Source organism: Pan paniscus, chromosome 13 (genome assembly GCF_029289425.2).
Source record: "Pan paniscus chromosome 13, NHGRI_mPanPan1-v2.0_pri, whole genome shotgun sequence".
Lineage (NCBI taxonomy): Eukaryota > Metazoa > Chordata > Mammalia > Primates > Hominidae > Pan > Pan paniscus.
The window spans coordinates 138,121,105-138,148,873 of NC_073262.2; the positions used below are offsets into that span (position 1 = coordinate 138,121,105).

At 49.7% G+C, this 27,769-nt stretch overlaps 1 protein-coding gene across 4 annotated transcripts in view; it reads left to right on the plus strand.

Moving 5' to 3' along the window:
• Window positions 1-397: 397 nt before the first annotated feature.
• The window catches only part of AGAP1 (ArfGAP with GTPase domain, ankyrin repeat and PH domain 1), a 640,400-nt gene continuing 613,028 nt past the window's right edge, over window positions 398-27,769 (plus strand). For 3 of the 4 annotated variants that reach the window (XM_034955413.4, XM_034955414.4, XM_034955417.4), the window contains exon 1: window positions 398-663. In XM_034955413.4, the coding sequence (XP_034811304.1) occupies window positions 501-663 (163 nt within the window). In that variant the 5' untranslated portion in view covers window positions 398-500. The remainder of the gene's footprint in view (window positions 664-27,769) is intronic. The other variant, XM_034955412.3, reaches the window with a different exon arrangement.

Genomic DNA, 27,769 nt, shown 5'->3' on the forward strand with positions numbered 1-27,769 from the left:
CGGGCGGCGCAGTACGCAGCGCGCGGACCCACGCCACGGCCAGGAGCCCAGAGCAGCGCGGCCACACTGCCCAGGGGTCGGCCCTCGGCCCCGGCGCTCAGAGCGCGGCGGCTGCCTGGGCTTTAATGGCTGCTCGGCGGAGCAGCGCCTAGGGCTGGAAGGCGGCTGCGGCTCAGGAAGGCACCCGAGCAAGCCTCCTTCGGGGCCGGCCGCACCCGCCGCGGCGCGCTCCATGGGGGCGCGCTCCCCCCGGGCGGCCCGCTGACCCGGGACGCCGGGGCCCGCTCGCTCGCCGGCCGCGCGTCCCGGCCATGAACTGAGCCCGCGGGCCAGCCCCGCGCCTGCTCCGCCCGCGCCTTTCTTCTCGCGCCTCCTCCGCCCGCCGCCGGCGGGCCCGGCTCCCCGGGGGCTGCGGCGCCCCGGGCTCGGCGGCCCGCGGGCCCCGGGGCGCGGGGCGGCGGCGGCGGGGGTCGCGCGGCTCCGGGCGCGGCGCCTGCACCATGAACTACCAGCAGCAGCTGGCCAACTCGGCTGCCATCCGGGCCGAGATCCAGCGCTTCGAGTCGGTCCACCCCAACATCTACTCCATCTACGAGCTGCTGGAGCGCGTGGAGGAGCCGGTGCTGCAGAACCAGATCCGGGAGCACGTCATCGCCATCGAAGGTGAGGGCCGGGCCGCCTTGGGGCCTCGGGAAGGCACGGACGCCCGCGGCGCGGCGGGGGTGTGCGCTGTGTGCGTGCGGGTGTCCACACACGCCGGCCGGGGCACGCGGCTGCTCCGCCGAGGGAGCACTGCGGCGCTGCTTGTCTTGCAAGGCCGGGCGAGCGTCGCCTGCGCCCCGCGCGCCGCGAGCTCCGCCAGGAAGATGGATCGTCAGCGTTAATTTGATCATGGACAATAGAGTCTCTCCTGCGGGAAAGTGGCTCGGTGCCTCCGCGTCCTGGGCTGCCGGAGCGTCCCGGCCCAGGAGACGCCTGGGGGCAGCCGGCGGGGTCGGCGCCACCCGACCCCTGACAGGTTACCAGGCCAGGCCTGGGCGTCTTGCTGGACGTTGAAGACGTGTTCTGAGAAGTGCTGCCGCTGGGGGCGAGGCCCGGGCCGGCGTGTTTGGGCGGTGCAGGGCTGCCCTCCTTAGTGTGTTTGCTCAATTCAGGGGTGCAGTTGAACTTAGTGGATGCCGAGAGCCAGCCTTAGCCGCGAGAGCATCGTGTCCAGGTGCCCCTGTGCAAACGCTGGTCCCGGTAGTGTGCTTTGTACCAACCAAAAGTCCTGGGTTGGATGAGAGGAAGAACCCTACCAGGAGGGCAGGGCGTCCTCCAGCGGAAGGGTCTCGCTTTCATATGTCTGCAGTTGGAGGCCACTGAAGTGGAGGGTGCTGTGGTTTTAAGAGGGGCAGGATGCTTGGGCAGAATCCCCACCCCCTTCCCTCTGCATGTCAGGCAGGGCCATGGCCTTCCAGGAGAGCTACAGCAGCAGTCTGCCTTCCGGGGCTGTGCCCTCTGGATTTCTGGTGGCTCTCATTTCTCTGTTTCCAGGCTGCTGATTTATTTTCTTGCTTCATCCCTTTGGTCCGGCCAAGACTCACCTGGGGCACCAGGTGGCATGTGCGTGGGCAGTGTGGAGTCATATCTTAGCCACAGTTGATCAGCACTTTCTCCCTTCTCAGCGCTGTTGGCCAGTGATGGTAAAAAGCCTGCAGAGTGGCTTGTCCATAATACAGACTGGCCGGTAAGACCTCTATTGAGGAACATTGAGAATGGCCCAAAGCCGGCAGGAATGTGCCTGAAAGCCTGGTGCTGGCGTTGCGCAGCCTCCTCCCTCTGTGAGGGAGAGGGTATCAGCCCACAGAGAGGCTTTGCCTTGGCACTATGTAGTCTGAACTACTAACCCCGAAGTGCTTTGGTTTGAAACTTGGCCAGTTAGGTGGAGAAAGTGGATGTTGTGTTGCTGAGCCCTTGGCATTTGGCAGCCCTGTAGACTTGAACCATGTCCCAGCCAGGCTGGATGACTGGCAGACTATACCCTTGGGGGACTTGCTAATTCCAGGGGAGGATCCGGGTGGAGCTCCAGCCTTATGGGGTCCTAGCCCTTTGTGTGTATCTGTCTCCCATGAGGTCACCTGGCTGCCTTGTTGGTGACTTAAGATGCTCTGTGGATTCCTCAAGAGACGGGCTCTGTCTGCCTCTGCATGACTCGTGATGAGTGGCGGTGGGACCTGGACCCATCTGCTGATGATCAGGTGGTGTTGCAGCAAGGTTCCTCCAGAGCTCCAGCTCTGCGTCTGTTACGGGAGCTGTGAAGGCTGCACGGTGCTCATTTCAGATGGTTCTTCCTGGCTCTCTGGCTGCATCCACAGAAGTCTGATGAAACACTGTGAAAGCCGGCGTCAAGTATTGAAGGCACCTGGCTGAGAGCCTCTTTTGCTGCATGAAGACCTCTGGCTGAGTGGGGTTCACAACACCTCGTTTTTATTTCCCATTCTTGAAGCTGAGCTCTGGGGCTCAAGCACTTCCAGCAAAGCAGTTTGACTTTCTAGCAAGAGGATGTGGTTGCATTTTCCTTTCTCCCTTAAAAGAAAAAAAAAATGCGTCGTTTCTAGATGATGGTTTTTTTTTGACAGCACGATGCCTACCTTTGCGATTTGAGATTTTAGGCCCCTTCTTGGCCGGGATCCTTGTCATTTTTAATAAGGCTTAGAATCATTGGGTGAATCCTGTTTGGGACTGGGGTGATGCTGTTATTTTTCTCTTAGAAATAGGGATGTCTACATTATGTGGAGCTGTAGTTAATTTAGTGAGGCTTAAGAACCACTCAGACATGCTGCTGTTCTTTGCATGTTCTTCTGTTATCAATAATGATACCACTTTTCATTTCTGTAGAACTTTAACAGAAATATTTTTGCATGTATAGTCTCATTGTGTGGCTTCACCAACCCTGTGAGGGAGGGTGGGTAGCTTCCTCATCCTCATTTTATGGAGGAGCGAGTGGAGGTTCAGGGAGGGATAATGACCTCCTTAACATTTGACTGAGGTGGTTTGAAGTCTGATCTGAACCAAGGGATCATTTGAATGGAGTTTCTGTCTCCACACTGCATGTGGATGGCAGGAACCCAGTGCTGGCAACTAAGCCTGCACTGGAACATCACAGTAACTGCAGAGGGCTCCCCGCAAGGAGCTGCCCCTGCCTGTGCGTGCACCTTGGAGGTTTTAAAGTCTAACTGTTTCCAATCAGGACAGCAGGTGCACATCATAACAAATGGTTCAAAAAGTCATTTGTCCCACCAAATAGAAAACTGGCCACATTTTAGAAGATTTCCAGCTAGGGATTTTTTTTTTCCCCTTCCTCTGTATGTACATACACAAAATTGGGGTCTGACTTCCAAAGCTTCTGGACTACCATGATGTGGGCACTTCTTTTTTTTTTTTTTTTGAGATGGAATCTCGCTCTGTCGCCCAGGCTGGAATGCAGTGGCGCGATCTTGGCTCACTGCAGGCTCCGCCCCGGGTTCACGCCATTCTCCTGCCTCAGCCTCCCGAGTAGCTGGGTCTACAGGCGCCCACCACCTCGCCCGGCTAATTTTTTCTGTTTTTTTAGTAGAGATGGGGTTTCATCGTGTTAGCCGGTATGGTCTCCGTCTCCTAACCTCGTGATCCGCCCGCCTTGGCCTCCCAAAGTGCTGGGATTACAGGTGTGAGCCACCGTGCCCGGCCGGGCACTTCTTAACGTTATGAAGAGCTTTTGAAGATAGGGTTTCTCTTGTTGGCACAAAATTCCCACATTTGGCTGCACCCTACTCAAAACTTCACTGTTTTCTGGCATCTTCAGGAATTTTTGCTGTTGGAGTGAGGTGCAGCCTTGTCCAAGGGAAGGATGTTTTGGCTAATGCTTATTTCAGAGCGAGTGGAGGTGGGTCTGGGTTGTAAAATCTCTTAACGATGGACTAAACATATTTTAGTTGAAAGGCCCACCAAGGCTCCCGAATAAAAACAGATCCGTAATCCTGTTTGTAGGCATGGGATACAGGTGATTTTGCCCTCAGTCTTGTTTTAAAACACAAGCTTGTCAGAAGAGAATGGTTTTCTCCCCCCAATTTTTGTTTTGTACATTGAGAGGTTTATTCCCCCCTCCCTTCACCCCCAAATCACTAGAGTTTAAGGAAGCATTGCTGATTGTTCCAGATTTATCTGATCAGGTTTCTGGGATGTCCTGTGGGGCATGGCATGCAGTGAAATGTAGCCACACAGCTGTGTCGTCTCTGGAGCCTCCGCAGCCACCATGCCCAGAAATGAGCCTGAGAGCCATCTCGCCTCCAGTCTGAACAGCGTGTGTTAGTTTCCCCTCTGGTTCTCCTTAGAAAAGTCCATCGGGGGTTGATGGCATTGAGGTAGATGAATTAACTGCCTTTCTTGTTCAGTAAAGCTTGTTCTTCTTTCAAGGATAAAGCCTCTCTTAGCAGTCGCACATCGTAATTCAGCTTGCCAGCAGCAGGATCGTGATGTGAGTGATAGCCCAGCCAGCTCATTCAGCCAGGCGGCCCGATTCCCAGGTTCCCACGCATCGCCGGGAAGGTTGGCCTTCCTCTGAGGTTGAGCCCTCAGCCAGCCCTCAAGCCTCCATCCCCACCAGGTGGCCAATGAGAGGAAACCCAGGCTCTCCACTGGCCTGGCACTTGGCGGGAGAACCCTGCCCTGCACTTCTTAAGGGCATTTCCACAGGGAGATTCCAGGACCCCTTAGTAGTATCTCAGCCCCAGTGTTTGGGGGACCTGGGAAGATGGGTCAGGGTTCCCCACTTTGTCCCATGATACAGCTGCTCTGTTGAGCATGTGTGTCCCACAGAGTGCGGAGTGTCTGAGGTGCATCATCTCAGTTCGTCCTGCAGCGATCCTGTACACAGACGCACTGCTGAGGCCAGAAAGCTTAGGACACTTGTGCAAGAGCGGTGAGCTGGGCCCGTCCGACCTCACCTCTGGCCCTCTGTCGCCGTGTGAGATTGCGGAGCCCCTGTTATTCATACTTCCCATAGGCCGTGTGTGCAAAGCATCCCAAGCTTGTTTCCGCCACCCAAGGCAAGAGGGTTTGAGAAGGCCCCAAAGAACCAAAAGTATTCTGTTCTCTGTAAAGCAGCTGACTGTGGCAAAACTTCCAGAAGCATTTGTTTTCATGTGGAAATGTATTTAGTCCGGTTGATGCAGGTGTGCATGTTTAGGGAAACAAACATTTTCTTCCTGCTGTGGATAAGTGTCATGTTTCTTTGTCACCATTGGCCATGTTCATAATCCTTCAAGTTGAATGAAAGGTGGCAGATTTGCAGTCCCCTCCTTAAAAATAACACTCAGTTGGCGTTTAGTTGCTTCCAGGTGAGCTCTCGTACCTTGCCGGCACCCGGGGCCTCCACAATGCGGGCGTTCCTTGTGAGTCCAACTTACTCATGCTTCTCAGTTGTGGTGCAGGTGCTCTTTGAGATGCTGCCTTCTCTGCCTGTTGCTCACCCTGCGAGGCTCGGTCTCTGTTGGTGTCACTCATGACCAGCCTTGCCTCGCCAGAATTAAGGCCCTCCTGCTCTCTGCCCACCCTGTTTGGCTCATCTACTTAATCCCACTCCAGCTGGGAGGTCTGGAAGCTGGTTGAGGGCAGAAATCAGGGCTTGTTTATTGCTGTATCCTCAGTGGTTTGATAGATCATGTCTGGCCCTTGAAGGATGCCCAGGGGTTTGTTGGCTGGCTGACTTGCCAGAGGGTCCTTTCCAAAGCTCCTTCTTGGTAGGATAAACAATGTTTATATGCTACAGAAGTGAGGACAATTTGAAACGTCCCCAGAGCACAGAAGTTAGGGTTAGACACCTTTTGGATTTGGTGGGCTGGCTTGGTGGGAACTCAGTGTCATGTGGTGTTTGGGATGGAAGTGAAATTTTCTTTACTGTAGGTAGGGGAAGCAAAAGATTTGCTTGCTAAATCTTGGCAGCTTTTTCAGATCAGCTGTCTACAACAGGTTGGTGTTTATGTTGGGTGTAAGTGAATTTCAGACATAGAATCAATATTAAGAGGACAAATGGGTGACAGCCTGTGTCACTGCCATGATATAGTATCTTTGGTGTCACACCGAGAGCAAACGTGAGTGTGTGTCAGGTCACATTGAGGGCTGATGGAAACAGATTGCCGGCCCCTCCCATACCTCCCGAGTTTCTAGTTCTGTGGGTTTGGAGCAGGACGCACGAATGTGCCTCTCTAACAAGTGTCCTGAGGATGCGGATGCCCTGGTCCAGGGACCACACTTCTGGAAGCATTGCTGTAAAGGAAAGGCAGCTCCAGTTGACTTGGCATCATCTCTGGGCCGTTGTTTCTTCTTCCTTGCTGTGCTTGTAGCCAGCTGAGAAGGTTTCCTATCAGCCTGCCCTGCAGGTTGCAGGTGAAGACACCTAAGGCCAGCTGCTCAGGGAGTTGCTTGTGGTCACGCAGGCTAAGTGTGGTGGACGAGGGACTTAAACCAGATCTGAATGGTTTCAAGCTGGTGTTCATGTGATCTTCATGATGCTGTTTGAAAAGCAGCTGAATGCTGGGTGAGGGGCCTATCGTGCCAGACCCCTTTAAATTTCATTAGGGATGGCACCGGGTTCAAGAGACTGGAGAAGAGACCTAGAGCCAGCAAACAAAAGACAGAGGGTTTATTAGGGGAATTAATTTACAGAGTGGTCCCATGGCGGCCTGGGCAGGAGAAGCGCTGCTGCTGCTTTCAGAAAGCGTGCAGTTTATATAGCATTTTCGCTGAACACCCTCCCCCAAACCACCACCACCCAGCAACCTTAACACCAATCAAAGAGCCTCAATATCCTGTATGGCCTGCTTTCCATGGGACAGGCTGGGGGTTTAGATGTTCCTCATAGATAAGGAATGAATCTCTGGGTTGGCCACTCCCGGATTCCTTAGCTCAGAACCCCGAACACACATTCAGGTGCACCTGCCATGCGGGGCCATTCTCAGGGTGTGCTTCAGTTATTGCTGTCAGGGGCATCTGTCAGTGGGCTGCGTTTCTGCGACATGGTGGCATGTCGGATGGACATTGCCAAGAGAATCTGGTTAGGAGGTAGAGGCAGCTGATGTCCATTTCCTTCTAGACTCATTCTGTGGTTTTGTGGATTTTCCTTCTTGTCTTTCGGAGATTGTTGCTTTTTAATGTAGTCTTATGTATATTTAGATTGGGTTCTTCAGTATTCACTTATTATATGATAATTTGGCAGATGACACATTTTGTTACCAATATTTCCAAGCTGAAAGCGCGTTTCTGTAAAAGACAGGAGCTAGATGTTACTAGTAGCTTAAAAGAGCTGTTGGAAGAGCCTGAAGGAAGTGACTCAGAAGGAAGAGAAGCAGTGGGGGCAGCTGCAGGAACCTTCAAAACAAAACCTGCAGCCCTGTTGCTACCACCTCTTGTTTTTTGCCTAAACCGGGCGTTTTATTTTGTTAAGACGAAAATCCCTTATTTTGCATCCGTTTTTCCCCCTGTATACCCTGCAGGTGTTTATAGTTTGTGAGTCTCACTCTGGCTTGTTTTAACCACTGATTTCGTTTCGTCTTATGTTTCTCTACACTCTAGCAAACCTGTGTCCCCCTCCCCGCCCCCATCCCAATCCTCCAGCCTTCACGTCCTTAGCTTAAGTGATTGAGTCTGGCAAAGCGGATGAGGCTTAGCTATTTTTAAAATCCAGGGTTTGAGGTTCTGATCTGGTGCTTAGCTACATAATTCCTTCCCTTTGTTAAGTACCTTTCTCCGAGAAACAAAATGCACTCTACAGATGTTAATCTCTAATCTTTGCAGCATCTGTTATTTTTATTCAGGGGTACAAGTGCTTTGTGTGTGCTGCGGTGAGCCCTGGCCTTCTGGAAGCTCTGTGCTTCTAAGGGGCTGAGGGGGATTTGGGGGTCCCTTTTCATAGTGTGGGCTGTCTTTCCCAAGATGCAGTGATGACCCGTCAGAGGCAGGGCTGGTATTGTCCGTGGGGTCCAGTCCCTCTATCTTCCAGGGCTTTTCTGGTCACAAGAGACCATGGCCAGAAGTGGGTATCGTGCTTGTGTCTGGGGCCTGGGGAGGGAAGGAAAACAAATACCACCCCCTGCAGAAGAGATCGTTAATGGATTCTTTGAATAACCAGCCAGATAGCTTGTTTGTGTGCGAGGTTGGGACATTTTCCGTAAAGAGCAGACTACATATAGGCTCGAGGGTGGGGACCAGGGCCCGAGAGGGGGCTGCCACTGCTTGCTCCAGTATTGTTTCTTCCATTGGTAACCAGAACTTGCCACCAGTCCCGAACAGGTGGCCACCCTGAGCTCTCTGGGAACAGATTGGTGTTTTTGTTTAACCAGGGGCTCATTTGCAAATTTCACACTTCTCCCGCTGTTTGATGGGGATTGTCTTTTTTTGGGCTGCAGTGTTGGAGTATTTGTACAGTGTTTCTACACAAGCAACTGTCTAATCTTTAAAACTGCTCATGCCGTCTGGTTGTCATTAGCATCATGGTTAGAAGCTTTTTATTTGCTTTTTTTTTTTTTTTTTTTTAAGGGTGGGAAAACACTTTTCATGGTTCTGGGAGAAGAATTTCAAATAATGTCCATGTTCACAAATGATTTATGTTTGGTCTTGGAGAAATGTCAGCATTCAACAGGCTCTAGTAAATACAACCATGTTGATTTCCAGCTTAGGACGAAGCTACTGTTACCCTCTTCTCACTCAGATAATAGTCTGAAAGGCAGAACCGTATCTTTAGAAAGTACATTTAGCTTCAATTCAATAAGTTTTAGTTTTAGCCAATAGTGACTTGTAGTATTGAGGATACTTGAAAGAAAGAAGTTAAACATTTTTTAAAAAATTTATGAACGCCTGCAACAAATAGCCACAAGACCTACCCTTTTTTCAGGAAAGAGTTTTCACTTCTTAAATGTCACCTTGGGGGCATGCCCACTGTGTGATGGTACCCTTCAGCAGGATTGGTATTGTCGGAAGTGCTGGCTAGCTTATGTAATGAAAAAGAAATTGATTTGGAAAGAGCTGATTGCCCTGAACTTCCATCCTGTTTGTGCATTGAGCTGCCCTTTTCAGTGGGGGAGAATCCAGCATATTTTCCAGGGAGGGTGTTTCCGGAAGCCTGTCTGCACCCCCTTTGTTGTTGTTTTCGAAGGTCTGGGGTGCTGCTGTGAGCTGGGATCGAGTATCTGCTCCTGTTCTGACGAGACTGCTCCTGCTGGAAGTTCAGCCTGGTGAACCTGATTTGGGAGGGGATGGTGTGATTGGCGGGGAACAGCATTGTGTTAATTTTAGCTTCAACAATCAAGCCTGGGTCTCTGAGTGTCCATGTAGTACTTGAAGTTTGGGTTTGGAATTGGTGGGATTGAGACCACTTCAAACTCTTTTATTTCTTGGAACTTGTTAGTATTTATTTATTTATTTTTTGAGACAGGGTCTCACTCTGTTGCTTAGGCTGAAGTGCAGTGGCACTATTGGGGCTCATTTGTAGCCTCAACCTCCCAGACTCAAGTAATCCTCCCACCTCGGCCCCCGCCAAGTAGCTGGGACTCCAGATGTGCACCATGCCTGGCTAATTCATTGGATTTTTCAGTAGAGACAGGGTTTCACCATGTTGCCTGGGCTGGTCTTGACATTCTGGACTCAAGCAATCCACCTGCCTGAGCCTCCCAGAGTGCTGGGATTACAGGCATGAGCCACTGTGCCTGGCCTAGTTTTTAATTTTTGAGACAGTCTCTGTCAATCAGGCTGAAGTACAGTGGCACGATCGTGGCTCACTGAAGCCTTGCTTTCCTGAAGCGATCCTCCTGCCTTGGCCTCCCAAATAGCTGGGACCACAGGCATGCACCACCATGCCCGACTAATTTTTTTATTTTTTTTGTAGAGATGGGGGTCTCGCTGTGTTGCCTTGGCCTCCCTAAGTCTTAGGATTACAGGCTTGAGCCACTGCGCCCAGCCTTGAACTCTTTTTTTTTTTTTGACACATAACATAGAGAAAGGTGCCCGAGTCATAAAGGAGAAAGTTTTCACAAACTGATCACATGTGGGACCAGCATCCAGTTCAGTGGCCAGCACAGACTCATCTGTCGTGAGGGTCGTTAGAAATTGTAGCCCCCATTTATTGGTCTCTTCTGCCTGTGATATGTGCTTGAGTGGTTGCCTGTTTTGGGGGCTGTCAGTGTTTGAGTGGCTGCCTGTTTCGGGGGCTGTCAGTGTTTGAGTGGCTGCCTGTTTCGGGGGCTGTCAGTGTGTGAGTGGCTGCCTGTTTCGGGGGCTGTCAGTGTTTGAGTGGCTGCCTGTTTCGGGGGCTGTCAGTGTGTGAGTGGCTGCCTGTTTCGGGGGCTGTCAGTGTTTGAGTGGCTGCCTGTTTCGGGGGCTGTCAGTGTGTGAGTGGCTGCCTGTTTCGGGGGCTGTCAGTGTTTGAGTGGCTGCCTGTTTCGGGGGCTGTCAGTGTTTGAGTGGCTGCCTGTTTTGGGGCTGTCATGAATAGCACCACTGTGCAGATTCTCACTTGCCTTTTGGTGCCCATATGGCCTCATTTCTGTTGGGTGTGTGCTGGGCTGTGTCTTTCTCTCTGTGGGTTGGACGTAGCTGCTCGTGAAGCTGCTCCTTCAGCCCAGCAGCCCCTACCTGGGAAACCTTTCAGTGCTTTCAAGGTTCATTTTATGACACTCAGGATGGCCGTTTGTCTCCTTTTGCTGATTTTCATTCTTTCAGTTGTTTGTTCATAAACAAATGTTTGCATGGCTAATGCATTTCCAGCACTTAGAGATTAGGTTTTTAAACTTTTGGATTGTCTGCAGGCTATTAATTCCTTGTTAGTTGAATAATGACGGCTGTGTGCATGGAGCTGTGTGAGCGAAATCCCTCACCAGGAAGAGGGCGCAGTTCCTCTGGGACTGGAACAGGGGCCCCTTTGGCTCTCCTTGGCTCCTGGCAGAAGTCAGTTGTCAACTGGGGGACTCTTTCTGGCTGAGCCCCAAGCAGCCTCAATCCATCTCTGTGCTGGGTTTTAGATAACCCACTGGATCTGTGTTGGTCTTTGAAAGGGAATTCACTCTGTATGTTTGGCCTAAACTGTGTTATGGCCTTCATAGTTACGTATTAGCATTATTCAGTTTTTGTTGTTTGTAGCAATTATGCTGAAGACACAAAAGAAGAAAAAAAGCTAAGTATTGCCAACTCAAGGAGTAATTTTCTTTGTTCCAGCGCTGTGTCCTGGGAGCTGCCCATCCCCCTCCACAAAGGCCAGTGCTAAACAAGGCCAGAGCCAGGAAGGACACGCGGGGCCATGGATTGAGTGAGGGCAGTGTGTGCGTGTGTGGATTTCTCTGGTGGCTTTGCAATGGCAAATATTTATTTTGAGGGATGGTGGTGGGAGGACCAAGTTTATACTCACTTTGTTTAGTAGGGGAAGTGGCTAATGTGAGAATCAATAGACAAGATTTTATCAAGCCCCTGCACTGGGCAGAGCGCAGTTTTTGAAGCTGGGAGAACAGGCAGATATGTGGGACACTCAGGGCCCTTCAGATCTCCCCCAGGAGCCACTGATACAGGTAGAGAACGCAGCCACACAAGGCTGTGTGGGAGGGGCCTGGGAGATGGGGCGGAGTCCAGGGAGAGATCCTGGAAGCCAGGTAGCAGTCAGGAGGGCTTTCCAGGCTAGTGGGTACTAGGATTGGAGCATCCAGAACAGAGTCTCTTCAGCCTGGGAAGAGCGGGGTAGGCGGCCGAATGATAAGTGATCCTTGACAGCCCCCGAGAGCAGGCTGGGAGACCTTTTGTTGGACGGTCTACTACTGATTATGGATCCTGCTTGGAGAGGGGAGTGCTTTTTTTAAAATTCTTTTCTTTCTTTTTTTTTTTTTTTTTAAGACGGAATCTCGCTCTGTCGCCCAGGCTGGAGTGCAGTGGTGTGATCTCAGCTCACTGCAGCCTTTGCCTCCCAGGTTCAAGCGATTCGCCTGCCTCAGCCTCCTGAGTAGCTGGGACTACAGGCATGCACCACCACACCCAACTAATTTTTATGTTTTTAGTAGAGATAGGGTTTCACCACGTTGGCCAGGCCGGTCTCGAACTCCTGACCTCAGGTGATTTGCCAACCTTGGCCTCCCAAAGTGCTGGGATTACAGGTGTGAGCCACTGCGCCTGGCCGGGAGTGCTTTGATACCCAGCTGTTACCACGCGAGATGGAGATGCTGGTGACCGGGGGTCTGGGCTGTGGGAACAGCATCAGGACTGTTTTAAGGGAGGGAGCTCATTGCAGTCAGCGTTTCCAGAAACGTGTGTTTAGAAGGCCCATTTTTCCATGGTTACTGTTACCTTGGCTCTTGTTACATAACTCTTGTTAGATCCAGATACTGAGGGTTTTTTTAATTTTTATTTTATTTTTTAATTTTTTTTTTTCTTTGAGTCAGAGTCTTGTTCTGTCACCCAGGCTGAAGTGCAGTGGTACCATCTCAGCTCACTGAACTCCCTGCCTCCTGGGTTCGAGTGATTCTCCTGCCTCAGCCTCCTGAGTAGCTGGGATTACAGGTATCTGCCGCCATGCCCGGCTAAATTTTTGTATTTTTAGTAGAGACGGGGTTTCACCAGGTTGGCCAGGCTGGTCTCAAACTCCTGATCTCAGGTGATCTACCCGCTTCGGCCTCCCAAAGTGCAAGGATTACAGGCGTGAGCCACTGTGCCCGGCCCTATTTTATTTATTTATTTATTTAATTCGGGTTTCAATATTTTAAAAAATTTGAAGCCAGGTGCGGTGGCTAATGCTTGTAATCTCAGCGCTTTGGGAGGCCGAAGTGGGAGGATTGCTTGAGGCCAGGAGTTTGAGACCAGCCTAGGCACAGTGGCAAGTGCCTTTAGTCCTAGCTACTTGAGTGGCTGAGGCAGGAGGATCGCTTGAGCCAAGGAGTTGCAGGCTGCAGTGAGCTATGATTGCATCACTGCACTCCACCCTGGGTGCCAGAGTGAGATCTTGTCTCAAAAAAAAAAAAAAAAATTGAACTGTGATGACTATGATATTGTCTTTTGGGGGGTTTTCTGGACATAAAATTCAGAATTTTACATAGAAACTTGAATTTATTTGTCCAAGAGTTTCTTGTTTTGAAAATAGGATGCCACTGGGAACATTCTTGGTTAGGAGCCACCGGAAGCCGGGTCTATATGGGCAGGGCCAGTGAGATGCAAAGCCACACACGAAAGCTAAGCACACACTCTTGTTTTCCTCACTCACATCCATGTTCATCCTCTTTCCTGTGTTGACGGTTTGCAAAGCTGGGAGAGAATGAGGGCAGGGGCCTCAGGAAGTGAACAGCAGAGCAGGTGGCATAGACACCTCAGCCGTCTGCCCACAGGGTATGGGCAAGGTTTGTTTTGGTGACTTTTTCTTCCAGTCTTGTGTACATTATTGTCTCTCACAGGACTTGAGCTTGGAGGGAGCTGGAGTGGCCGCTTGCTGAGTCTTTCTCCCTGGAGCCCATGGGCAGCTGGTTACCTCGCGCCGGGGCGACCCTGACTTAGGACCTCCTGCCGTTTCTCTGGGTGACTGCTCTGTAGTCGTGCGTCGTCTCTTTAATGCTGAGCATCAGTACCTGCACAGCCCTGAATGGAGCAGCTGCCCAGAATCTGTCTTGTCATCGATAGATGGACAGTTGCCGAGTGTCCTGCGTGCCAACTGACTAAGGAGTTTTTGTCTCTGTCACCCTGTCCCCTGTGGTTTTATTCAGACATTAGTTATGAATCCGTGTTTAGGATGAGAAGATGTAAACAGTGAGGAGGATAAGTGAGAAGTTAGCAAGAGTCTGGATGGTGATGGCGGGGGAGCGCTGGTGGAGGAGTCGGGGGCGTCCCGCTGGACTGGGGCACAGCTCTGCAGCAGCAGCCGGTGCGGTTTTGCCTTGTAAGTGACACCGTTGCCTGCAGGCATCTCTGACAGCTGCTCCTGCTCCAGATTCCAGAAATTTCTATGGAACATTTCCTGAACCATCCTCCTGGTTTCTTCCCTTCCCCTCACTGAATAAAATCCGTAATAGCACCTGCCGCTTGAGTGTTTGTCTCTGCAGGATGCCGTGTTCAGGGCTGGGTGCCCTTTGTGTCATTTTGTTATCCTGGTCACTGCCAGACAGAGGTGGTAGGACCCTCATTTGTCACGTCAGGAGCCTGCAGCCTGGAGAGTTTAAAGCCTTGCCTGAATCCGCCCACTCCTGAAGGTGGCAGAGTCAGGATTCGAACTTGGGACCCATGGACACCAGCCACCTATGGGTCTTTATTTTTATATTTTAAAAAACTTTTAGTTTCAGGGGTACACATGCAGGTGTGTTATATAGGTAAGTTGGGTGTCATGGGGGTCTGGTGTACAGATTATTACAACGCATAGTAAGTACAGTACCTGATAGGTAGTTTTTCAGTCCTTTCCCTCCCACCCTCCACCCTCAAGTAGGCCTTGGTGGCCGTTGTTCCATTCTTTGTGTCAATGTTGAGCTCAAGTGAGAACATGAGATATTTGGTTTTCTGTTCCTCCGCTGGTTCGCTTATGATATTGGCCTCCAGCTCCATCCATTTTGCTGCACAGGACATGATCTCATTCTTTTTATTATGGCTGCATAGTACTCCACAGTGTATATGTACCACATTTTCTTTATTCAGCCCACCATTGATGGGCATTTTGGTTGAGTCCATGTCTTTGCTATTGTGAATAGTGCCACAGTGAACACACAACTAACTGCGTGTGTCTTTATGGTAGAACAATTATATTCCTTCAGGTGTGTACCAAGTAATGCCACCTACAGTTTTGATGTTTTAATAAAGTAGAAAAGGAAACTTCAGAAATCAGCCCGTAAGTCTGCAGAAGTACTTGGGGAATTCTCTCTGCAGATCTCGGTTTGTGATTTGAAACTCACATTCACACTCGGTTTTTTACTCATCAAGGTTATAAAGAAAATAACAGCTGTTGGTTCACTTTTATTCCCTTGCTGAGAGTTGGTGGCGGCTGGGATGCTGACTGACGGTTTTGATTACATGAGGAGGAGGCACGGAGGCAAGCTGACTGCCTGCGATTACAGGTTCCGAAGTCCGGGAGGAGGGAGGATTTCCAAACGGCATTCCTTTGAAAATTCACCTGCGTTTAGGAAATCTGCAGCACCTTTAATCCTGGCTAGCTGAAAATACAGCTTACATTTAAGCCACACAAATTCTGTGACATTTTAATAATGGAGATGTTAGTGGGCAGTTAACTTTTTATACATGTAAATAGAAGTTACTTTCCCCCTGTGCTGTAATTAGCAAAAGAGGGAGAAAGGGATGCTCTGTGCATCAAAGCGATTTGCCCAGGGTTACACAGAGGAAGGTGGCAGAGCCGGAAGTGGCAGAATCCAGTGCACGGGCGGGATGCCGAGTGTGTCGCCAAACTCCACCACTTTAGTCGGGGGCGTGGTGGTGGCTGCGCTATCTGCTTCCCACTCACGGGCATCCTAGCCGTGTGGGGTGTGTGCTCACCTGCAGCCACCCTCACCTGCTTGAACCAGATTTACCTAGAGGGTGGTGTGAACTCATGTGATGTGAATGATTACTTATAGTTACCGTGAAAATTAATGGTGGGTTTTATAGTTGGAATGCTTTTTCTACACTTATTTGATTTTTGTCTATCTGTTTAGAGAAGTGTTTTTTCTGTTGTTGTTGTTTTTTAAACTTGAGATGGAGTCTGGCTCTGTCACCAAGGCTGGAGTGCAGTGGTGCGATCTCGGCTCACTGTAACCTCTGCCTCCCAGGTTCCTGGGTTCAAGCAATTCTCCTTCCTCAGCCTCTTGAGTAGCTGGGATTACAGACATCCACAACCACACCCGGCTAATTTTTGTATTTTTAGTAGAGACGGTTTCACCATGTTGGCCAGGCTGGTCTCGAACTCCTGACCTCAAGTGATCCACCCTCCTCGGCCTCCCAAAATGTTGGGATTACAGGTTTGAGCCACCACGCCTGGCCAGAGGTGTGGTTTACATAAAGTAAACTCCAACTCTTGAAAGTTTACCATTTGATGAGTTTTGACCCCTGTAGCTACAACCGAGGTATGGAAGGCAACCATTCCCCGACCCCAACACTTCCTCATGCCCGTTTGCAACCTGCACCACTTCTGTCCGTCTGCTTGCACCCATCTGCTGTCTGTCACTGTGGATTAGTTTGCATTTTCCAGAATAAAATAGAAATAAGATCATGCATTAAAAAGGGGGTCCCCAGCCTCTGGGCCATGGACCAGTACTGGGCCTATTAGGAACCAGGCCGCACAGCAGGAGGTGAGTGACGGGCCAGCAAGTGAAGCTTCATCTGTATTTACAGCCACTCCCTTTGCCTTGTGTTACCCCCTGAGCTCCACTTCCTGTCAGATCAGCAGCGGCATTAGATTCTCGTAAGCGCACAAACCCTACTGTGAACAGCACATATGAGGGATCTAGATTTGGCGCTCCTTATGAGACTCTAATGCCTGATGATCTGTCACTGTCTCCTGTCCCCCCCAGCTGGGACCCTCTAGTTGCAGGAAAACAAGCTCAGGGCTCCCACTGATTCTACGTTATGGTGAGTTGTAGAATTTTTTTCATTATATATTACAATGCAGTAATGATAGAAATAAGGTGCACAATAAATGTAATGCATTTGAATCATCATGAAACCATCCCCCTGCCTCCCTTCAGTGGGAAAATTGTCTTCCATGAAACCGGTCCCTGATGCCAAGAAGGTTAGGGACCGCTGCAGTAAAGGACCCCTTCTTTGACTGGCTTCATTCAGTCAGCATGATGATTTTTAGGGTCATTCAAGTTGTTACATATATCCATAGCTTTTTCTTTTTCATTGCTGAGTAATGTTCCATTGTATGGATTTACTACAGTGTTTTTATCCTGTGGATGGATATTGATGGAGTTGTTTCCAGTTCTTGGCTTTTACAAATAGAGGTGCTGTGAACATTCACGTGCAAGTCTTCATATGGGCACGTGCTTTCATTTCTCTTGGGTAGATACCTAGGAGTGGAGTGGCTGGGAGATGTGCTGGGTATATAATTAACTTTTATGTAAACTGCCTGCTGTTTTCCAAATCGGTTGATTTTACTCTCCCGCCGGCAGTGTGAGAGTGTCCACTTTGGGCTTAAGTTCAGCAGGCTTCTGGCAGTGATGGGATAGCAGCTGTCCTTAAGAAAGAGCGTTTGCCCTCTGTGTCTCTTGGGCTGTGAAGTGTCTTGTACTGATGAGGGGGGTGGGAGGCTGTAGGAGTGAGGCTGAGGAGGGAAAGGAGAAGCCTCAGAAAGAGGTGCAGACTGAAGACCACCTTAGAAGGTCGCAAAATCCAAGGGAGCAGAGCCAGTGTGCCTCTCCTTGTGACCTCTGGCCTCAGTTTCCCTGTCTGTAAATCCGGATGTTTGGCCAAGATCAGTTTTCCACAAGGTGCTGGGTGGGGGGGCGGGGGGCGGCGGTGTATGGCGTGCAAGCATTGTAGCCCCCAAGAGGACATTTGGCCATGTCTGGGGCAATTTTCGGTTTGTTACAACTTTGGGGTGGCGTGGTTGTTACTGGCACGTGGCAGGTGGAGGTGAGGGATGCTGCCCAAGATCCCGCAATGCCTGGGGCAGCCCTGAGTCTTCGTCATCCCGAGACTGAGAGCCCCAGGTCAGATGAGCTCTGTGACCCCCTCAGCCTCTGATCCACACTCACCAAGGGTTACTCTGGTGCACGCTTCTGTTTCGGTGGGAGCTGGTGTAATTATCTAGAGGTGTGTCTACCTGTGTGCCCAGAGGGGCCCGCCCTCTCGGTGAGCAAGGACACCTGGTTCCCTGGGGTCTGAGCCAGGCCCTCAGGGAGGGGGGCAGCCAGGAGCCGCAGGGGGCTCAGCCAGCTCCTGGCCCGCAAGTGTTCTAGGAAACCGGCTTCTCTGTGGGGATGTGACTCTCCCTCACTCCTCCCATTGCCTGAGTAGGCAAATTCCACCTAGCTCTTTATGACTAACTGCCTGGCAGCCTGAGCTCAGGGCAGTTCCTAATGAACTTCTTTGATTATTAACCTATGCTGGGCCCAGGGAAATTACTCACTTGTTTTCTGGCCAAGAGAAAATCTCCTGGAAACTTCTATATATAAATCTTTTTGACAATTCCGCATTCAAGAGAGTTCCCCTGGCAGTTCTTCTATTTGTAGGGTGGGGAGAAAAACCCATGCAATTTCCCCAAACTGTGGATTTTGTTCCTATAGAACATGCTTGTGAGATTCAGTGTGCGTATTTGTGTGAGTGTGTGTGAATGTGTGTGAATGTGTGTGTGAATGTATGAGTGTGGATGTGTGTGAATGTGTGTGTGTGAATGAGTGTGTGAGTATATGTGGATGTGTGTGAATGTGTGAGTGTGAATGAGTATGTGGATGTGTGTGAATGTGTGTGTGTGAATGTGTATGTGTGGGTGTGAATGTGTGTGTAAAGGTGATTGTGAGTGTGAATGCATGTGAATGCGTGAGTGTGTGACTGTGAATGTGCGAGATGTGAGTGTGTGTGAATGGATGTGTGTGTGAATGTGTGTGAATGCGTATGTGTGAATGTGAATGCGTGTGTGAATGTGTGTGTGTGTGAGTATGTGTGTGAATGTGTGTGTGTGTGGTGATGGTCATTGTCCACATCGGTGGTCTTGTCACTCACTTCTTGATCTGTTGCTGCATCAGCAGAATGCTGGGCAGATGGCTGCATCTTGTTTGGGAGTTTGGGAGTTTTCTTTGAGTATCTGTTTTTTAACTTTCAGGGGAGAATACCAAGGTTGGGAAACACTGGTTTTGCTGACATAAGAATAAGAAAATTGGCCAGGTGCATTGGCTCACACCTGTGATCCCAACACTTTGGGAGACCGAAGTGGGAGGATTGCTTGAAGCTAGGAGTTCAAGACCAGCCTGGGTAACATAGGGAGACCCCCATCTCTACCAAAAAACAAAACACCCAGGTGTGTTGGTGCTGCCTATGGTCCCAGCTGCTCAGGAGGCTGAGGTGAGAGGATTGCTTGAGCCTAGGAGGTTGAGGCTGCAGTGAGCCATGATTGCACCACTACCCTCCAACCTGGGCAACAGAGTGAGACCCTATCATTAAAAATCAGTCAATCAATCAATCAATCAATCAATCCATGCACGTCCTCCCCCATTCCTGCCTTGATTTCCCTGTTAGGATTTGCCATGGGGTGGGCAGCTGGGCAAAGGCATCTGAGCTGGAGGTAGGTGACAAGCTCCCTGGGCCTCCCACCCTGCCTGCCTCTGCTCAGTGGCTCCTGGGTCCCTCCTGACCATGTAACCTTTGCACTAGCCAGAGAATCTGCCCTTTGCCTTCCTCTCCAGGAAGTTGTTGAGATACATGAGTGAAAATATTATTCTTTTAAGTGCTTTGGATGTTATAAAAAATACACTGTGCCATTAATGCACGTGCAGGGCTCCCGGCTGGCCTAGGCCCTCTGCACTTGAGATTCCTCTGGCAGCATCTGTTTAGAACTGGGCACTCCTGGTTCTGGTCAAGTTTATCCTGACCAGTTCATTTCATGGCAGTTCTGGTCATTTTTGAGAAAATCTAGTTTGCACTTTCATTGGGCCCCTTTGTGTTTTCTAGTTCAGATGTGGCTTCTCTAGCTTTTTCTTGCTGCTAAATGGTCTTAAAGGTTTGAGATCAGTGTCTCAGACTTTAGCCTGCGTCAGGATCACCTCAGGTCACGTTTTAACTGAGGGTGGGTTAAAATGCAGATCACTGTGCCGGGCGCGGGTGGCTCATGCCTGTAATCCCAACACTTTGGGAGGCTGAGGCGGGCAGATCGCTTGAAGTCAGGAGTTAGAGACCAGCATGGCCAACATGGTGAAACCCCGTCTCTACTAAAAATACAAAAATTAGCCAGTAGTGGTGGCAGGCGCCTATGATCCCAGCTATTTGGGAGGTTGAGGCAGGAGAATCCCTTGAACCCAGGAGGCAGAGGTCGCAGCGAACTGAGATCACGCCACTGCACTCCAGCCTGGGCGGCAGAGCAAGACTCTCAGAAAAAAAAAAAAAAAAAAGAAAAGAAATGCAGATCACTGGGCTCCACCCCCAGAAGTTCTGATTCAGTGGGTGGCGGGTGAGGCCTGGGAACTTCATGACGAGCCCCCTGGCAAGGCTGCTGCTGCCATTTTGGTGCCACACTTTGGGTACTATGGCTTTGGGCACTCCCAATCCAGGTGCCATGGCATGGGGAGCAGTGGGTGAACCAAATCCTGGAGCCTGGACTGTTCCATTGGGTGCATTCCTGGCTGGCAGATAGAGGACCACCCAGCTGTGCTTGATGGGGTCTAGAAGCATTGAAACTGGTTTGCCGTTATGATGTCCATGAGGTTGGAGTCCTTTCTTAGTTAAAAAATCTGAAGACCCAACAACACACAGCACCCCCACGCTGAACCCTCCCGAGAATGATTGAGCTCTTCCAAATAAAGGGCGATTTTGTAGCTTTTCAAGTTTTAACAGTTTGATAACTCCCAGGCTCCTGTTGAGATGTTTTGTGATGAGGTTGTGCGTTCCCCTGTATCTTTCCTGTGGGTGTTTATGTGTACAGAACACATGTATCTGTATTTACGTGACTGAGCACAGGCGATTTCCCCGAGTCTCACCTTGGTGTGTGCCAGTGCACGCGCGTGCACACACACACACACAACACACACACACCTCCTCTCAGAGAATGTTGATGTGGCAATTCATGTTTGACAGCTGGGTTAACCCATAAATAGATCCCCAAATATAAATTTACCCAGACCTCAACCTGCTTAAGCCTTTAAATAGCTCACTAGGGCTTTTAGAATGAAGTTGAAATTCCTTGGCCTCACCCTTAAGCCTTTTTAGAAGGAGTCATGGAGGAAGTAAAGAAATGGAAATGGAGTTGCCTCGCTGGGCTCCCAGGCCCTTTGCCGTGGCCCTGCCTGCTCTCCAGCCTGGTCTCACCCCACCTGTGGCACCTTCGCTGCGGAGGATACCGTCAGCCAGGCTCACAGTTCCTGGCAGGCCACTTCCTCTGTCTGGGGCCCTGCCTGGGGCTTTGGATCACCTGAGTCCTGCCCCTTGGCAAGCCTCTTTTAACCCACCTGACGCCTTCACAACCCAGCTCAGGAGTCCTGCTTCCCCAAGGCCATTCCGATGGCTCCTGCTGGCGATTCCAGGGCCTGCCACCTGGTGGCCTGTGCACTTTAGTGTGACGTGGGCTGCACGTCTCTCCCCAGCATGGGCTCAAGGTGCTCAGGAACCAAACCCCGGTGTCTCATCCAGGACTGGACACGTGGTGAGAGCTCCATGGAGCTTAACTGCATGAGGGAGGCGGGATGGACTCTGGCTTGTAGGGCACAGTCTGTGTAGCAACAAGGAACATACCTGGTGTTTAGATCAGATGTTCAATGACTCATGTCCCAGAGAAGGGGCCTGCAGCCATATTGGTCAGTTGGGGAGCTTGTATACTCAGGCCATTGAGGTTGCCATGGCCACCATTTTGGGAATCTTTTCTTTGGGAGTTGCCATCAGAATTTAGGGCATTAAAAAAGTCCTTAAATTTAGGTAATGTTTGCCTTAAGCAGATGGTCTTTGCCTTTTAGAACTGTCAGAACTTGTTTACCCTTCAAGCTGTTCACTGTGGTAAGTTGACTCTTTGGGTCCTTGGTTGGAAACATGAGAATCCCATTCTGGCTGACTCAGGCAGACATGGATTTTATTCGAAGGATGTGGGGGTGGCTTTGAGCATAGAGGCGTTGGGATGGACTGAACCATGGGCCCAGGGGACAGGCACAGGCTGCCTGTGTATTTAGGGCACTGCTTGGGTTGCCTGGAGAGTGGTTTATTGGCCCAGATTCTGCCACTTCTTGGCCAGGGGAGGCCTTTCATGGACAGCCTCATCAGAGTGGCAGCAGAGAGAAGAGCAGGGCAGGTCCTCAAAGGAACACTGAAAAGGTTCTCTGAAAGACAGGGGCATAGATACTGAGCTGGCAATAACAGCGCTGATCCACTGGAATGGGGAAGGGCCTCGAGCTGTTCTGTCAACACGGAGTTGTTTGTCAGGCGTCATGGGTATCATTTTGTGCATCTGCCCTTGTTCAGTGTTTCCTTGTAATTTTGCTGAAAAAAGTCTGCTTAGTGTTGAACCAGACATTCTGCAGCCTTTAAAAGAGAATGGAAATGGAGAGATTGTGATGTGTTCATTGGTGACTTTTGACACGGATGCTAACCTGTAAGATGTGCAGATATATCATGTGCAAACTGTTAAGATGCTGTCAACATTTTGAATGACTTCTTGCAAATAGTAAGGAAATTAAACACGCACAGAGCTGGGCAAATGCTAGAGGATGGTGTTGCCTTTTGCATCTTGGTGGGAAAGAGATATTTAAGGGGGTGAGGGGAGCTCAGCAACAGCGACTTAAGGGCCTGCTAGGAGCGGGGAGAAGTTGGTTGCTGGGGTGTGCAGCCTCTGTAGCCCAGTCCTCCGAGTATCGTGACAGGTGGCTGGGTGCCTCAGTGCTCAGGTATGGGCTCCTGTTCCTGCCGCATGGGCTCCTCTGCTGCTGCTGCTGCTGGCCCGCCAGTTCCCATGGACTCTCCCTCACCTGTGCTTCCTTCTGCTCCCCGACTTCATGGTTGGAACGTGCTGTCTTCCCATCCCTCTGGGCACGTGGCTCCTCTTTTACGTGCATGCCTGGCGAATAGTATATCCCCAGTAAATGCTTGCAGAATGAATGTCTTTCCTGAATGTTCTGCTGTGCTCCCCAGCCCCCAGAAATAAAACAGAAATGCTGTACTCCTTCCCTGTCTCAGGCCCAGGAGCATTATTATTATTATTTTTTAAATCTCTTGTGGCACTTTTCTACTTTCTCCTCCACAGTACAGCTGCTTGTTGAGAGGCAGTATATGTCATATCTAAGAAGAGTCCTCAAGTGGAGTCTGGTGCAGCTTCTTTCTAGCTGTGTGCTTTCGGGAAAGCCTTTTGAATTTGGAGCCTCTGTTTCCTCTAGCTTTACTCCAAAGGAAACAAGTGTAAGTGCTTGGCACCTGCAGCCTGAGCGTAGTTCATGCCGCCCGTATTCCTGGCCAGCTTCCGTTCTCCGGGACCCGGCAGGAATGTGTTTGTCGCCTCTGGCCCTGTGCACCCTGGCTTCCCATCATACCTGGAGACCCTGGGACAAATGCCTGTGGAGTGGATGAGTGAGTGGATGCAGGTCCACTCAGCTCCCCGGCAGGCTTCAGAATCTTCCCTGTATTCTGGAAGTAAGTGGCGTCGCTGCCCAGTTTAGGAGAGTGCCATGTGGGACTCTGTTCCATCAGCTGGGTTGGTGCAGTGGGACTGAACTTTCTTCTTTGGTTGCCCTCTGCAAACAGCCATGCAGATGTTATTGATGGGCAGTTGCAGGTAGAAGCATTTTTGGCCCTACAGGGTAGATCTGCCAGCATGGCAGGCTGATCAGCCACGGGTGCCACGTGGCTCTGGAGGGGCTTGGCGCCTACATTAGTCAGCTCGGGCTGCCACGACAAAATACCACAGACTGGGAGGCCCAAACGTATTTTCTCACAGTTCTGGAGGTCGAGAGTCCATGATCAAGGCACTGGCAGGTTTGGCTTCTTCCCATTCTGTGCCTCACCTGGTCTTTTCCGTGTGTGTGGTCTTCAGTGTTTCTCCGTTCTCAGGAGGACACCAGTCTTGTTGGATGAGGGTCCCACCCTTAAGCTGCCATATTACCATGATTGCCTCCTTAAAGACCTTATCTCCAGCGACAGTCACCATGGGGTGTGAGCCTCTGCAGAGGAATTTGGGGGATACTGCGCAGTCCGTACAGCATCCCTCCCTCCCTGGTGGTTTCTGAGGATTTGTCACTGATGTAGTAGCATCACGAGTGTTTCGTCACTTAACCCAGAGCAGGGCTTTGACGACATAGCTGTGCCCAACGTAGATCTTTATGGTAATTTTATTTTAATTGAGGTTGCAGGGACTAATTTTTACTGGAAAGAAGTAGCAGCCACGAGGCAGGAGATCCTCTTTACTTTGTAAAAAAATGTAAAAGAACTTGTTTAGATCAAAGTCATGTTTTTAAAATATAAACTAGATTATGAAAAAAATTAAAACTTGATTTAAAAAGAAGCCTGGGCCAGATGCAGTGGCTCACACCTGTAATCCCAGCACTCTGGGAGGCCGAGGCAGACAGATCACTTGAGGTCAGGAGTTCGAGACCAGCCTGGCCAACGTGGTGAAACCCCGTTTCTACTAAAAATACAAAAATTAGTCAGACATGGTGGCATGTGCCTGTAACCCCAGCTACACGGGAGGCTGAGGCAGGAGAATCTCTTGAACCCGGGAAGTGTTGGAGTGAGCCAAGATCGTGCCTCTGCACTCCAGCCTGGGTGACAGAGTGAGACTCTGTTTAAAAAAAAAAAAAAAAAAGAAAAAAAAAGGTAGAACTCGTAGTTGCCATTGAGGTCTGAGTCCCGGCTTGCCTCAGTTGGGGTTCTTGCCCCCATTTGCAGGTGAGGGGTGGAAGCTCAGGCAGGCCCAGCCTCCGAAGGTGCAGCGCAGGGACCCTAACCTGAGAGCTGGAAATGCTTTCTTAGAGAAAGTGCAGAAGGGCTGTGCCCATCTCTCCTTTGCCCGAAGACGACTGTTCTGCTGCATTGGTTTCACTGTGTTGTTTCTGTAACTCTGGTGTTTAATCCACGTGAAGACAGTGGAGCTGTTTACACTGTTTGATTGATTGGATGCTTATCAGGAATCTCAAAACCCAGCTTTGGGCAACCAGATGCCTTTGACTTCTCTTTCTCCTCCACTGACAGTGATCTCTGAATGCTTTTATAAAGGTTTTTCATAAAGAATATAAAAAGTGACAAAATTGGCAATCAACCAAATTCCTTACCTCTCAAATTGCCTCTTCTAAGACTTTTTGTGATGATGCGTGTGCCCCACCCTGCAATTGGTTTCATAGAAATTCCTTGGATTTCCTCTGTTTCTGACAAAGAGCCAGGGCGGAAGCTGCAGGTCACTGGGTGCCAGCTGTTTCCCACCGTCAGCCTTGGGAGGGGCACGGAGCTTTGCAAATGTCTCTTCAGCTGGTGTTTTCTGCCATAGGACAAAGAGAAAGGAGAGTGACATGGTGTTTTGAATATTTTAGTAAGAAAACAGCCTCCACCTGCACACAAACAAAAAAAATTAATGCTTGGATATAACTTTTTTAATCCTCAAAGTAATAATAACTTTCTATCTCATAAGCCAGAGGGATGGTGGCATAGCTAACAGCAGCTGCATGTCCTCAGGTTAAACTTCACATCTTGACTGGCAGGCTTGCCTCGCGGGTGCACTTCGTGAATGCCCGCTGCTCCTGCAGCGGAAGAGTCTCCTGTCCTTGGGCCTCAGTGGCAGGGGCAGCAACAGGAGGCTGCGGCCAGTTGGCTTCACACTGTTTGGGAACAGCAGAAGGGTCAGAGCAAACCTCAACATTATCTGAAACGAGTACTATTCACAACAGCAATTTGCAGGTTATGTGACAAGATTCATATCATTTGGTGTGTGTGTATGTGTTTATTTATGAGACAGGGTCTCACTCTGTTGCCCAGGGTGGAGTACAGTGCCACAATCGTAGCTCACCATAACCTCAAACTCCTGGGCTCAAGCAGTCCTCCCACCTCAGCCTCCCAGGTAGCTAGGACTACAGGCGCACACCACCACACCTGGCTAATTCTTTATTATTTTTGTAGAGACAGGCAGGGTCTTGCTGTGTTGCCCAGGCTGGTCTTGAATGCCTCAAGTGATCCTCCCACTGTGGCCTCCCGAGTTGCTGGGGTTACAGTCATGAGCCACCACACATGGCCCTAGTTTATATTTATTAATTGGTTTAATCCTCCCAGCAATTTGAAGATATAATTCCTGATATATAGGTGTCAGAATTTGAGACTAAGAGTATTGAGTGATAATTCATTTCTCACCTCTCTGGAAGAAGGTGTAATAAGCATAGAAAATACAGAATTTTCTATATACTGATATAACACATATTTTCTTGTGTGTATGTGTATATGTGTTATGTGTGCATAGTGAACAAAGGCAGAAGAAACATTTAGGCTTGAATTTTTTGAGCTAAGTATTATTTTCTACAGCTTACCAAAAAATCCAAACACACATATATGTATGTAGAATAAGCGTAATGATCTCCTGTGTACCCTCAACCAGCTTCAGTAATTAGCTCATCCTGTATACACCCTGCCACCTACCAATATTATTATTATCATTATTTATTTTTTTGAGACGGAGTCTTGCTCTTGTGGCCCAGGCTCGAGTGCAATGGCATGATCTCGGTTCACTGCAACCTCCACCTCCTGGGTTCAAGCGATTCTCCTGCCTCAGCCTCCTGAGTAGCTGGGATTACAGGCACCCACCACCACACCTGGCTAATTTTTTTGTATTTTTAATAGGGATGGGGTTTCACCATGTCCAGGCTGGTTTCGAACTACTGACCTCAGGTGATTCGCCCGCCTCGGCCTCCCAATGTGCTGGGATTATAGGCATGAGCCACCAGGCCCGGCCTCAATATTATTTTGAAGTGAATTCCAGACACCCTGCCATTTCATCCGTAAATACTTCAGTATCTATCTCTAAAAGATGAAAACTTAAAGCACACATGACCACATTACCACACTTTAGAAAATGAACAGTTCCTTAATATGGTCAAATATCCAGTGTGTGCCCACATTTCCAGTTGTCTCATGATTACCATAACTTTTCCCTTCAGTTTGCCTGTTGGAATCAGGATCAAATACTGTGTGCACGTTGCAGTTGGTGGAGACTTCTTCCGAAACTCCTCCAATGAGTAGGTTCCATGACCGTCTTTCTCTCCTTCCCGGGGCCTGTGTTTGTTCAGAAGCCAGCATTGCTGGTCTGGATTTTTTCGAATGCCTCCCCTTGGAGTCAGTTAGCGTACTCCTTTGTCTCCTGTATTTTCCTATAAATTAGTGGGTGTTTGGAGGCTTGTTTAGGTTTTTAGCTTTTGTTTGGTTTGGTTGGACTCCTTTCTGGGCGGGTCTGTGTGGTTCATCAGGAGGATCCCACCTTGTATTTGTCATTTTGCCCACGTTAGCAGTCGGGACCAGTTAGCTCGTCAGAGGTTGCAAAATGATGATTTTATAATTCTCTCATCATTTTTTTTGCTGTTATTTGTTTAAGATGAGATAATTCTATAAAGAGTACCTTTCGGGTCATGTAGGAAAGGCAAGGTAACCCTCTTTATTTACTAATCGTAAAAATAACAAGTTTTGGTTTAGTAGACTCCGTTTAAAGTTGACTAATTAGTTTTAGATCATTGTGAACTCTCTGGATTAAATGTACATGGTGCATTGCGGTGGAAGCTGTTATGGATGCTCCAGTGATCCCATCTTCTGCGTGTGGAAGCATTTCAGGAAGTCTTCTGTGTTCTCTTGACATGACATTGACCACTTCCTGGATTTCTGATGTCACAGGAAAGATAAAGATGGAAAGATGCTCCAGGCTCATGTGGTACATTGGTCATCTCTCTAGCAGTCACGGTTCTCAGGGACACGAACATAATTCCTCATTTGCTTTGGGCTTCCCCATACAATTCTCAGAAGACAGCTCCAGCAGAGCTTCCAACAGTGTGACCACCAGAACGAGTTCAACGTGCTGCAAATTGCTTTTCCTCTTTAGGGTGTATCTCACTTTCGGTGATAAACTCCAGTTATTGTGTTTTAAATAACATAGAATTGGTCTTCTCTG